Source organism: Siphateles boraxobius, unplaced genomic scaffold (assembly GCF_051911475.1).
Source record: "Siphateles boraxobius isolate OS27281-9 unplaced genomic scaffold, OSU_SipBor_1 150, whole genome shotgun sequence".
NCBI classification, from domain to species: Eukaryota; Metazoa; Chordata; class Actinopteri; order Cypriniformes; family Leuciscidae; genus Siphateles; species Siphateles boraxobius.
Genome location: NW_027508756.1, coordinates 138,760 through 152,639, shown reverse-complemented (window position 1 = coordinate 152,639; position 13,880 = coordinate 138,760). Strand labels below are relative to the sequence as shown.

Sequence of the window (13,880 nt, the reverse complement as noted above, 5' to 3'; positions counted from 1 at the left end):
TGGCTTAATCTAAGCCCTCTCTGTGATACCAGGGGTGCTTCTCATTTCTTATTTGTGCATCCTCGTTTCCTTTCCTCGCTTCCTTTCCTAGCGTCTCAGCTCCACCCCTGTAGGTTGTGAGGGAAGGATGCAAGGAAAGAAAATGAGGACGGAGTAATCGAATGAAAGCTTTTTTTATACATTGGAATACTTGATCAATCGAGCGTCACTTCACTGCGTCATCAGCAGCGCTCAAAGGATCTGCCCTCATGTTGTTGAAGTTTGTTTATTTAAGAAATTCATAATGAATAATAATAATGCAAGATACCCTGTTGTAAATATGTGAGATGTGTGGTTTATATAAACAGCAAGGGTAAAGTACAAATTCAAATTATTGTGACCGATGTGAAGGGGGAGGAGAATGTATACGTGCGTCACGTTTAGTCAATAGAACACTTCCGCATAGGATACACCTGTGTATCCTTGCTCATAACTCCTCTGAAAGCCTCCTCACTCCTCGATCCTCGACTCCTCGCGGTGCAATTAGAGAATTGAGATGTCCTTCAAGATGGCTGTGCTTGATTGGTTTCCGGGTCATAGGATGGAGGACAGAGGAGCGAGGAGACGAGGAGGGATATTGAGAAGCACCCCAGGCCTAAGTATTAGTGTTGTTGGGCCTTCTTTCAGTGGAGGTCAATGAATCACAAAAGATTAACATTTAAACTTTAGGGTACGTTTACACGACAACGATATGCTTAAAACGGACAAGTTTTTCCTTTGAGTTTTCTGTGTACAGACGACACCATTGTCAAAATGATCCCCGTTCACACGGATCCGCAAAAACGCTGTATTCTGCTGTCAGGCCACTAGATGGCGATGAAACACTATTGACTGAACACGTAATGCACATGTGCATGACGTCATCGTCTTCACAAATTCTGTTTTTGTTGTTTACACGTAGACTGTTTTCAAAAACGTGAACTTTGAAACACGTTTCAGGCACCCAAAACTCCGTTGTCGTGTAAATGAACGGCCAAAATGCATAAAAAGTTTTACGTTTTTAGTTGAAAACGGTGTTTTGTAAACAGCTCCTAAGTTCTATGGGATATAACATCAGCAAGTATGCTGGGTGATTAACTAATTATTGATCTCATTAATTAGCAGATTAGCCCCTATAATCAGTTAACGAGTCATCCAGGTGGTGCAAATGGTTTTCTGTTTGGCTTTTAAAAGACATGTTTGGTTGAAAAACTTTAGCTTTTGCAGTTGATTTGGCTATCTCAGTGGCTCAGTTTGTGTCATAGAATGGGTTTGATTAAAATTACTGTTTTGGTAGTTCTTTATCACCAGTTAGTATGGCATGGTGAGTTTAATTTTTGTTTGTGTTTAGTAAGTTTATTTGTCTGTTGTTGTTTTTTAAATGTTAAATTTGTTTCTCAGAATTCAGCTGTGCAGTCGAAGATGGATCCTTAGATTTCTCCTTGAGTGATGTTGGAGAAAAAGGTTTGTAGACCTTTGTTTCATAATCTAACATACTCTTGTGTTAAAGTAATATGAGTTTATACTAACCCATTTACATGGTTGTTGTTTTTGCTATCAGCAAAAAAAAAAAAAAATTTTTTTTTTCTTTCTCCCTCTCTCCAGAAAATTCTACATCTGTCCAACTGCAGGGCACTTTTAGCCAGGTTGACGTTAAGGCATCCAGTTCTGTGAACGCCACCTTCAGCCAAGACTCTCCCGATGGGTCTGGTTCTGTCAACGCCACCTTGAGCCAGGACTTTCCTGAGGGGTCTGGTTCCGTCAACGCAACCTTCAGTCAAGACTATGCTGAGGGGTTTGGTTCTGTCAACGCAACCTTCAGTCAAGACTATGCTGAGGGGTCTGGTTCTGTCAACGCCACCTTCAGCCAGGATGATGGTGAGGGGTCTGGTTCTGTCAACGCCACCTTGAGCCAGGATGAAGCTGAGGGGTCTGGTTCTGTCAACGCCACCTTCAGCCAGGATGATGCTGAGGGGTCTGGTTCTGTCAACGCTACCTTCAGCCAGGATGAAGCTGAGGGGTCTGGTTCTTCCAACGCCACCTTCAGCCAGGAAGATGCTGAGGGGTCTGGTTCTGTCAACGCCACCTTCAGCCAGGATGATGCTGAGGGGTCTGGTTCTGTCAACGCCACCTTCAGCCAGGATGATGCTGAGGGGTCTTGTTCTGTCAACGCCACCTTCAGCCAGGATGATGCTGAGGGGTCTGGTTCTGTCAACGTCACCTTCAGCCAGGATGATGCTGAGGGGTCTGGTTCTGTCAACGCCACCTTCAGCCAAGACTATGCTGAGGGGTCTGGTTCTGTCAATGCCACCTTCAGCCAGGACTATGCTGAGGGGTCTGGTTCTGTCAACGCCACCTTCAGCCAAGACTATGCTGAGGGGTCTGGTTCTGTAAATGCCACCTTCAGCCAAGACTATGCTGAGGGGTCCGGTTCTTTAAATGCTACCTTCAGCCAAGACTATGCTGAGGGGTCCAGTTCTTTAAATACAACCTTCAGCCAAGACTATGCTGAGGGGTCCGGTTCTGTCAACACCACCTTCAGCTAGGATAATGCTAATAGGTCTGGTTCGGTTTTAGTCCCGGTCTATTTAACTTGTCATGAATCAAGATTCTATGTAACAAAATAAATTATGGCTTTCATGGATTGGTTCGTCAACTCCTTTCTTTTAGATTTGCTATGGTTTTACAGCCACGTAGATTCGTTTGATATAGAATCATCTGTAGTAGGAAGTTGGCTGTTTGTCTGGCAGATGTCTTAAGTCTAGGTTAGGCTGTTTATGGAGAAAAAATAAGAAAATATATAATTTTAGAAGCATATTTGGTACTAAAAATTTTTTTTCAATGAGACCACTTTACTTGTTCTGCCCTCTTTATTTGGTGATTTTTTTTTTTTTTCACCAGTTGTCGTGGAATAATATAGTATTGTCTGGTTGCACAGACAGATCTCAAGTCAAGCCCTGGAGTAAATGCATGTTTGAGTTGTTTTACCTGAAAGCATATTGAAATATGTCAGTGCTATTGTTTTGTCTCAAGATGTACACCAGTAATGTTTTTTTTGTCAGTCATGTTTATAAAAGCTTCTCAAATTTTCTAATTGAACTAAAGCCTAATCCTGGCTTAATCTAAGCCCTCTCTGTGATACCAGGCCATAAGTATTAGTGTTGTTGGGCCTTCTTTCAGTGGAGGTCAATGAATCACAAAAGATTAACATTTAAACTTTAGGGTACGTTTACACAACAACGATATGCTTAAAACAGACAAGTTTTTTCTTTGAGTTTTCCGTGTACAGACGACACCATTGTCAAAATGATCCCTGTTCACACGGATCCGCAAAAACGCTGTATTCTGCTGTCAGGCCACTAGATGGTGATGAAACACTATTAACTGAACACGTAATGCACATGTGCATGACGTCATCGTCTTCACAAATTCTGTTTTTGTTGTTTACACGTAGACTGTTTTCAAAAACGTGAACTTTGAAACCCGTTTCAGGCACCAAAAATCCGTTGTCGGGTAAATGAACGGCCAAAATGCATAAAAAGTTTTACGTTTTTAGTTGAAAACGGTGTTTTGTAAACAGCTCCTAAGTTCTATGGGATATAACATCAGCTAGTATTCTGGGTGATTAAATAATTATTGATCTCATTAATTAGCAGATTAGCCCCTATAATCAGTTAACGAGTCATCCAGGTGGTGCAAATGGTTTTCTGTTTGGCTTTTAAAAGACATGTTTGGTTGAAAAACTTTAGCTTTTGCAGTTGATTTGGCTATCTCAGTGGCTCAGTTTGTGTCATAGAATGGGTTTGATTAAAATTATTGTTTTGGTAGTTCTTTATCACCAGTTAGTATGGCATGGTGAGTTTAATTTTTGTTTGTGTTTAGTAAGTTTATTTGTCTGTTGTTGTTTTTTTAAATGTTAAATTTGTTTCTCAGAATTCAGCTGCGCAGTCAAAGATGGATCCTTAGATTTCTCCTTGAGTGATGTTGGAGAAAAAGGTTTGTAGACCTTTGTTTCATAATCTAACATACTCTTGTGTTAAAGTAATATGAGTTTATACTAACCCATTTACATGGTTGTTGTTTTTGCTATCAGCAAAAAAAAAAAAGTTTTTTCTTTTCTTTCTCCCTCTCTCCAGAAAATTCTACCTCTGTCCAACTGCAGGGCACTTTTAGCCAGGTTGACGTTAAGGCATCCAGTTCTGCCAATGCCACCTTCAGCCAAGACTATGCTGAGGGGTCTGGTTCTGTCAACGCAACCTTCAGCCAAGACTATGCTGAGGGGTCCGGTTCTGCCAACACCTCCTTCAACCAAGACTATGCTGAGGGTTCTGGCTCTGTAAATGCCACCTTCAGCCAAGACTATGCTGAGGGTTCTGGTTCTGTAAATGCCACCTTCAGCCAGGACTATGCTGAGGGGTCTGGTTCTGTCAATGCCACCTTCAGCCAAGACTATGCTGAGGGGTCTGGTTCTGTCAACGCATCCTTCAGCCAGGACAATGCAGAGTGGTCTGGTTCTGCCAATGCCACCTTCAGCCAGGATGATGCTGAGGGGTCTGGTTCTGTCAACGCCACCTTCAGCCAGGATGATGCTGAGGGTTCTGGTTCTGCCAACGCTACCTTCAGCCAGGATGATGCTGAGGGGTCTGGTTCTATCAACGCCACCTTCAGCCAGGATAAAGCTGAGGGGTCTGGTTCTGTCAATGCCACCTTCAGCCAGGACTATGCTGAGGGGTCTGGTTCTATCAACGCCACCTTCAGCCAGGATGAAGCTGAGGGGTCTGGTTCTGTCAATGCCACCTTCAGCCAGGATGAAGCTGAGGGGTCTGGTTCTGTCAACGCCACCTTCAGCCAGGATTATGCTGAGGGGTCTGGTTCTGTCAACGCCACCTTCAGCCAGGATGATGCTGAGGGTTCTGGTTCTGTCAACGCAACCTTCAGCCAAGACTATGCTGAGGGGTCTGGTTCTGACAACGCCACCTTCAGCCAAGACTATGCTGAGGGGTCTAGTTTTGTAAATGCCACCTTCAGCCAAGACTATGCTGAGGGGCCCAGTTTTGTAAATGCCACCTTCAGCCAAGACTATACTGAGGGGTCCGGTTCTTTAAATACAACCTTCAGCCAAGACTATGCTGAGGGGTCCGGTTCTGTCAACACCACCTTCAGCTAGGATAATGCTAATAGGTCTGGTTCGGTTTTAGTCCCTGTCTATTTAACTTGTCATGAATCAAGATTCTGTGTAACAAAATAAATGATGGCTTTCATGGTTTGGTTTGTCAACTCCTTTCTTTTAGATTTGTTAAGGTTTTACAGCCACGTGGATTAGTTTGTTGGCTTTAGTGTCATGTGGATAACAGGAGGCTTGTCTTTTAAGGTCTGGTTTTGCTCAAGAATTATTCTTCTGTGAAGTACATTACACATTGATAGACCGATAGGAAAAAGTTTTCTACAAAATTTTGCAGATATTTATAGATGAGTGAATGGTTAAGGAGTCTTACTTGTGGAAGCAGTTTGAAGGACTAGTTTGCCCAACATGAATCTAGATTACTCCCATGATATTGCTTTAAACCCTTCTCATCAATGAAACAAGGCTGATGGGTTTGTTTGTGAATGTAACTGTCAGTCAACTTAATTTTAAGTTGTTCCACTCTGTGACAGAGACAATCCAAGTTTCTGAGTCCACCTTCACTGATATAGAATTATCTGTAGTTATAGTAGGAAGTTGGCTGTTTGTCTGGCAGATGTGTCTTAAGTCTAGGTTAGACTGTTTATGGAGAAAAAATAAGAAAAAATATAATTTTAGAAGCATATTTGGTACTAAACATTTTTTTCAATGAGACAACTTTACTTATTCTGCCCTCTTTATTTGGTGATTTTTTTTTTCACCAGTTGTCGTGGAGGAATATAGTATTGTCTGGTTGCACAGACCGATCTCAAGCCAAGCCCTGGAGTAAATGCATGTTTGAGTTGTTTTACCTGAAAGCATATTGAAATATGTCAGTGCTATTGTTTTGTCTCAAGATGCACACCAGTAATGTTTTTTTGTCAGTCATTTTTATAAAAGCTTCTCAAATTTTCTAATTGAACTAAAGCCTAATCCTGGCTTAATCTAAGCCCTCTCTGTGATACCAGGCCTAAGTATTAGTGTTGTTGGGCCTTCTTTCAGTGGAGGTCAATGAATCACAAAAGATTAACATTTAAACTTTAGGGTACGTTTACACGACAACGATATGCTTAAAACGGACAAGTTTTTCCTTTGAGTTTTCTGTGTACAGACGACACCATTGTCAAAATGATCCCCGTTCACACGGATCCGCAAAAACGCTGTATTCTGCTGTCAGGCCACTAGATGGCGATGAAACACTATTGACTGAACACGTAATGCCCATGTGCATGACGTCATCGTCGTCACAAATTCTGTTTTTGTTGTTTACACGTAGACTGTTTTCAAAAACGTGAACTTTGAAACACGTTTCAGGCACCCAAAACTCCATTGTCGGGTAAATGAACGGCCAAAATGCATAAAAAGTTTTACGTTTTTAGATGAAAACGGTGTTTTGTAAACAGCTCCTAAGTTCTATGGGATATAACTTCAGCTAGTATGCTGGGTGATTAAATAATTATTGATCTCATTAATTAGCAGATTAGCCTCTATAATCAGTTAACAAGTCATCCAGGTGGTGCAAATGGTTTTCCGTTTGGCTTTTAAAAGACATGTTTGGTTGAAAAACTTTAGCTTTTGCAGTTGATTTTGCTATCTCAGTGGCTCAGTTTGTGTCGTAGAATGGGTTTGATTAAAATTACTGTTTTGGTAGTTCTTTATCACCAGTAAGTATGGCATGGTGAGTTTAATTTTTGTTTGTGTTTAGTAAGTTTATCTGTCTGTTGTTTTTTTTTTAAATGTCACATTTGTTTCTCAGAATTCAGCTGCGCAGTCAAAGATGGATCCTTAGATTTCTCTTTTAGTGATGTTGGAGAAAAAGGTTTGTAGACCTTTGTTTCATAGTCTAACATACTCTTGTGTTAAAGTAATATGAGTTTATACTAACCCATTTACATGGTTGTTGTTTTTGCTATCAGCAAAAAAAAAAAAAAACTTTATTTTTCTTTCTCCCTCTCTCCAGAAAATTCTACCTTTGTCCAACTTCAGGGCACTTTTAGCCAGGTTGACATTAAGGCATCCAGTTCTGTGAACGCCACCTTCAGCCAAGACTCTCCCGAGGGGTCTGGTTCTGTGAACGCCACCTTCAGCCAAGACTTTCCTGATGGGTCTAGTTCTGTCAACGCCACCTTGAGCCAGGACTCTCCTGAGGGGTCTGGTTCTGCCAACGCCACCTTCAGCCAAGACTATGCTGAGGGGTCTGGTTCTGTCAACGCTACCTTCAGCCAGGATGATGCTGAGGGGTCTGGTTCTGTCAACGCCACCTTCAGCCAAGACTCTCCCGAGGGGTCTAGTACTGTCAACGCCACCTTCAGCCAGGACTCTCCTGAGGGTTCTGGTTCTGTCAATGCCACCTTCAGCCAGGACTCTCCTGAGGGGTCTGGTTCTGCCAACGCCACCTTGACCCAGGACTCTCCTGAGGGGTCTGGTTCTGTCAACGCAACCTTCAGCCAGGACTCTCCTGAGGGGTCTGGTTCTGTCAATGCCACCTTCAGCCAGGACTCTCCTGAGGGGTCTGGTTCTGCCAACGCCACCTTGAGCCAGGACTCTCCTGAGGGGTCTGGTTCTGCCAACGCCACCTTCAGCCAAGACTATGCTGAGGGGTCTGGTTCTGTCAACGCTACCTTCAGCCAAGACTATGCTGAGGGGTCTGGTTCTGTCAACGCCACCTTCAGCCAAGACTATGCTGAGGGGTCTGGTTTTGTCAACGCAACCTTCAGCCAGGATGATGCTAATAGGTCTGGTTCTGTTTAAGCCCCTGTCTATTTAACTTGTCACGAATCAAAATTCTGTGTAACAAAATAAATTCGTATGGGTTTCATGGTTTGGTTTGTCAACCGCTTTCACTTAGATTTGTTAAGGTTTTACAGCCACTTGGATTAGTTTTTTGGCTTCATTGTCATGTGGAAAACAGGAGGCCTGTCTATTGAGGTCTGGTTTTGCTCGAGAATTGTTCTTCTGTGAAGTACATTAAACATTGAATTATAGGAAAAAGTTTTCTACAAAACTTTGCAGATATTTTAAAAGATATTTATAGATGAGTGAAAGATTAAGGAGTCTTACTTGTGGAAGCAGTTTGAAGAACTAGTTTGCCCAACATGAATCTAGTTTACTCCCATGATATTACTTTAAATGCATTTCTTTTCATCAATGAAACAAGGCTGAAGGGTGTTTTTGTGACTGTCAGTCACAAAAAAATCACATTTAAATGATAATGATCCATGCGAAGTCTGAGATTCATGTGTTAATTAAGTTGTTTCACTGTGTGACAGATCATCAAACATTTCTGAGCCCCCCTTCACTGATAAACAATTACCTGTAGCTATAGTAGGAAGTTGGCTGTTTGTCTGGCAGATGTGTCTTCAATTAAGACTGTTTCTGTAGGAAATATATAATTTTAGATGCATATTTTGTACTAAACTTTTTTTTTTCAATGACCACTTTACTTGATCTGTCCTCTTTATTTGGTGATTTTGCATCAGTCGATGTGGAATAATATAGTATTGCCTTGTTTTACAAACAAATCTTAAACCTAGCCCCAGACTAAAATGCATTTGTGAGTTGTTTAACTGAAAACATATTAAAATGTCAGTGCTGTTTTTTCTCAAGATGCACACCAGTAATGTTTTTTTGTAAAGCATGTTTATAAAAGCTATGTCACCTTTTCATTTATGAAAAATGTGATCATGTGGTCAAGACCTAGGGCATAGGAAAGACAGAAACTGACCTTAAACAGACTTTCCTGCATTAATTTATAGATGAACTGATCTATAAATGAGCATGAGTCCCAGGACACTGTGTGAATGATTTACCGTCTTGTGTAGTGTCTTTTACTACTATTATATCTTTGATACTATGTATTTTATTATAGAACCAACCGGTCAATGTAACCTCAACTATACCATGTTTGGTCTCTATAAACTGCAATTTTCGTCCCGCATTTGTTCTTTTACATTACATTTTGCTAACTTTGTGACGCACAGTGTTGGGAAGGATACTTTCAAAACGTATTTCGTTACAGAATACAGAATACATGCCCAAAAATGTCATTTGTAACGTATTCCGTTACGTTACTCAATTTGAGTAACGTATTCTGAATACTTGGATTACTTCAACATTGAATTGCATTTTATAAGTGTAGGAATGCGGCCATCAAATCCTGCTTACTAAACAGGCCTATTCTGGTGTGTTTTTCTGTTCCAACTGGCTGAATGTGTTAGGCCCATGTCTCCCTGAAAGTGCAATATATTATAATTTGCTATAGAAGAACAAAGACTATAGTGTATGTTGCGGTCACCGGTGCGGTGATGCGGTGGTGACGCGTTCATGTAACATGTAAGGGTGACGCTGCCATTAAAGCACCTAAAAGCTGTCTCAAAGAACCAGCAGAAGTAATGATTGAATATGTTAGTGTCGGCTGCAAAGATGAAGTTGACGATGCTGACTCGTGATCCTCGCAGCAGCCTAGTGAACGCGCCGGAGAGAAAGGCACATTTCATACGGATTAGCCTACATAAACAGAGATCAGTCTGTTTTCTTTCGTTATGAATTGTTCTGTTTAAAAGTACCGTAGACATGTCTGGGAGGCAAGTAGGCTAGCCTACCTTATACACTAAGTTTCTGTTCATTTATGAGACGAGCCCCAGTTCAGGTGCCGGCGCCTCCGTGCCTTGATATCTATTGTCTGCTATATTTACTTCATATTTATTAAATCCAGGCAATTGGTTGATGAAACATTGATTAAAATTAAGATAAATACAAATCGAAATTCACTTTAAAGAAAGGCTTTGTGCATCTGTTTGATGTCTTTGTGAATGTTTTAAAGCAGTCTCTTAGTGCCGCTTTCAGAGTGGTCACTTCCGTAACATTGTTTTTTCCTCGGCAAATGTGGCAAATATTTTTTGTGTCACGCATGTTTATTTCCCTCATATTAAATAGAAAACGCATGTGTAGACAGATATTTTCCTAATGTCTGGACTCCTTTATTAAGGGAGTATGAATATATAAACAGACGTTTCAATATATTGGTATTAAATGCATTTTCTGAGAATTTATATTTCAAGTTTTGACTGCAAATGTCACGTCCATAACGCTGGAATTGCTCAATTTTAAATAATTATTCCTCACCTAGTTTTATGGTGTAGGTCTACGTATTTTATAATGTTAACTTCAAATAATACTAATAGTAATTTAAAGATGTGGTAGCATTGGATCTGGACGGGAAGGATAACTCTGGGAGTTGGAAGGGGTGTGTGGCGATTCTGCCTTCTCACACACGACACAGGTTCGTGGATCTGAGTGTCGCGATTTCGGTTTCATATCGCATATCGTTACAGCCCTAGTAGCCTACCCGATACAACTATAAAATAGCAAGGTGACCAGTAAAACTACAGCAGACGACTACCCCTGGCTAACTAAAAAAAAAAAAAAAAAAACTTTAAGATGCTTCTTCAGGTTGGAGGTGGAGTCTTTGGACGCTGAAAGGAGGATGGTTGCTTGCAAGCAGAGGTTGCACTGCACAGTTATATTTGTTCTCCCTTCTCTAGCTTTCTTTAATGTGAAATGCTGTGTGAATTTCCAAGATAGAAACGCATTCTTGCCCTGGCTCTGTTGTTCCCGCTCCATCTCTAACTCTAGCTCCCGCTGCTCCTCTTCCGACTCCATTGTGACCGATCACGCAAACCGCACATTTTTTCGTTTTCATATTGGGGCTTCTATGAAATGCATGGAGTTGCCTTCATTTATTTAGAGAGTGAATAAACTCGTGAAACAGAGAAGTAACGTCATGTAATCCATTGATTTCAACAATGTAACTGTATTCTAAATACCGACTATTTAAATTGTAACTGTAACGTAATACAGTTACTCATAATTTGTATTCTGAATACGTAACGCCGGTACATGTATTCCATTACTCCCCAACACTGGTGACGCATTAGTATTATAAGAATCTTGAAGATTCTTTCATTAAACACCCAATCAAATGCCTGTTCAAAGGCCTGCTTGAACAAGGGTCGTAAATAAATTCCCTCCAAACGGAACAACTTCTTATTGGCTCACAACCATCCAGAGGGTGACATCTTCACGCTTTAAAAATCACTGATCACAAGATCACGTCTCTTACTTTCTTACTCTTTTAGTCCCTTTCTGAAATCCTGATGTGAAGATGATGCTGAACGAGAAGTTGTCTAAGGACCGCAAGCTTGTGCCCGGCTGCGGCCTTGTCTTTCCATTCAGCAAAGATCAACAGGAGCCTCAACAAATTGCATCAGGACAGTTTAATCCAAATGGGCGAGACATGCAAGTATCAAACTTAGTCTCATTATTTGAAACATTAAGTATCCTTACCCCTTTTAAAGAAGGGCATGTTAGAATTAAACTGATGGTTTGCTCAAGGCTGTTGATCTGCTGAATTTGAAACAATGATATAACTTCTTGCTTTCCTGTATTTTTCTTCAGCTCTCTTTCCCTCGGTAAACTATATGCATGTATGTATGTGTATGTTAGAGTAGTTTAAATGTTTAGTCTAGTAAATAAAGTCTTGTTTATGTCACACGTAAAGTTGTCTGTGTCTCAAGCTCATACACTGGAGTCGCTAATCATAGATTTTTACTACTTGCTCTTAGTAGTACTTAGTAAGAAAGACATTTCCCATGCCCCGGAAATGTACATTTCTTAGAATTAATAAACAATTAACACTGAGTGTTCACGGCACAAATAGGGTAATTGATTGTAATATTAATTTGACTACATTAAGTTTATTCTATGGTTAGAATACAAATGGTTTTCTGTTTGGCTTTAAAAGACCTGGTTGGTTTGAAACTTTAGTTTGTGTAGTTGGATTGGCTGTCTTCGTGGTTCAGTTTGTGTTATAGAATGGGTTTGATTAAAATTAGTGTTTTGGTAGTTCTTTATCACCAGTTAGTATGGCATGGTGAGTTTAATTTTTGTTTGCTTTTATTAAATTGTCTTTTTTTGACTTCTGCCTGCGAAGATGGATCCCTATATTTCTCCTTGAGTGATGTTGGGAGAGTAGTTGGAGAAAAAAGGTTTGTATACCTGTTTCATAATCTAACATACACTTGTACCAAAGTAATCTGAGTTTATACTCCCCCATTTACATAGTTGTTGTTTTTGCTATTAGCAAAAAATAAATAAAATTTTATTTCTCTTTCTCCCTCTCTCCAGAAAATTCTACCTCTGTCCAACTGCAGGGGTCCGGTTCTAAGGGGTTAGATTTCGGTCACAATTCTGGGCTGTTATGTGTGAGTGTTCTAATCTGAATGCTGCTTCTTCTTCTTCTTCTTTGATTTGATTGCCGGTTGGCAACCAGCATTTAGGAGCATTACCGCCACCTACCGGACTGGAGTGTGGAACAGATTTTGTGCAAACTACCATACTAATCTGTATGTCATTGCAGTTTCCCTGGTATATCACCTGCAATCAACCGGTTAATTGGTGTCACCTGACGGGAGCTACTTTAAATCTAGGACGCATGCTCTCTCTCTCTCTCTCTCTCTCTCTCTCTCTCTCTCTCTCTCTCTCTCTCTCTCTCTCTCTCTCTCTCTGCGCGTGTGCGCATGTGCGGGCGTCTGAGGAGTGTGTGAGCGTCTGAACGAGTGCAGCGTGTTTGAGTGAGTTGTTACTTTTTTCCTTTTCTCTTTATTTAGTTTAGATATTTTGGTCAAGTGTTCATTTAATTGTCGCAGGGTTTTTCACCTAAGGGTGGAAAATGGGGACAAATTCAGGCCCTGTTTACACGAGAACGATTCTGGGTGAAAACGTAAAAATATTTTATCGGATGTGCCTTTCGTTTACACAGTGACGGCGTTTTGGAGGCTTAAAAACGCAAAAAAGTGAAACCACCCTCCAGAGTGGAAATCTTAAAAACAATCCGCTGTCGCGTTCCCATCTAAACAGTAAAAACGCAAATCTGCTCACTGTGGCTCTCGTCGCGTACGTGTTTAGGTCACAGGCATGCGCCATTACAGGAAAATAACCCTAATATGTTGGATTATTTCCATACGTCGGACCTTCAAGTTGCCATAGCAGCTCTGATAAACATACAAGAGTCTTTTCAGCAGTTGTACAAAATATTCTCAGATATTGGTGTTGTTGTGTCGCAGTGCTTCACATTGCCACCTAGCCACCTGGAGTGCATACTACATCGAATTTCACACACTTTTGCGTCATCATATGCACGCGGATTTCCCCCCGATAACGCTCGTCTAAACGCAGAATAAAAAGTGATAACGCAACGCCACTTTTGCGTTTTATCTTCAGATCGTTTCCGTGTAAACATAGCCTCAGATGGTTGTGTTTCTTTAACCGCTCAACACGGGTGCAAATGTCTACCTGATGAGTCCATTACAGTTGAGAATTGTCTAGTTGCGATCAGCAGCGAAATTGGTGCTTGTAATATTGTGTCTGCATCAAGGATGAACAAGGCTGTTGTTGTCTTTTTGAAAGAAGTCTCTTTGGTTCAGCATTTAGTTGAATTTGGTTTATCCGTTAGAGATACTTTTTCATCAGTTTTGCCGTTGTCGAGTCCTTCCAAGAAAGTTATCCTTTCGAATGTCCCCCCATTCATTTCGAAAGATGCACTCGAGCGTTTGTTAGGACGCTATGGTAAACTGGTGGGGCCGATTAAAATGATTCCTTTAGGAATAAAAAATCCAGAACTCAAACATGTGATGTCATTTAG

At 40.8% G+C, this 13,880-nt stretch overlaps 1 protein-coding gene and 2 long non-coding RNA genes across 4 annotated transcripts; all 3 read left to right on the top strand.

Moving 5' to 3' along the window:
• Positions 1–1,200: 1,200 nt before the first annotated feature.
• Positions 1,201–2,662, top strand: LOC143738740 (uncharacterized). 2 transcript variants are annotated; one of them, XM_077230774.1, is made up of 4 exons: positions 1,201–1,342; positions 1,420–1,482; positions 1,624–2,460; positions 2,523–2,662. In XM_077230774.1, exons 1-4 carry the CDS (start codon positions 1,285–1,287, stop codon positions 2,528–2,530), a joined length of 966 nt encoding a protein of 321 aa, XP_077086889.1. In that variant the 5' UTR covers positions 1,201–1,284; the 3' UTR covers positions 2,531–2,662. The 2 variants fall into 2 exon arrangements, with proteins under 2 accessions (XP_077086889.1, XP_077086890.1); XM_077230775.1 differs by having other exon boundaries at positions 1,202–1,342; positions 1,624–2,329; positions 2,510–2,662.
• A 1,094-nt stretch (positions 2,663–3,756) lies between these two features.
• On the top strand, positions 3,757–4,315 carry LOC143738741 (uncharacterized). The gene is made up of 3 exons (XR_013203988.1): positions 3,757–3,873; positions 3,952–4,014; positions 4,155–4,315. It is a non-coding gene; the product is annotated as an uncharacterized LOC143738741 (long non-coding RNA).
• Positions 4,316–6,768: 2,453 nt separating this feature from the next.
• Positions 6,769–7,572, top strand: LOC143738742 (uncharacterized). Its single transcript, XR_013203989.1, has 3 exons — positions 6,769–6,857; positions 6,936–6,998; positions 7,140–7,572. It is a non-coding gene; the product is annotated as an uncharacterized LOC143738742 (long non-coding RNA).
• Positions 7,573–13,880: the final 6,308 nt, after the last annotated feature.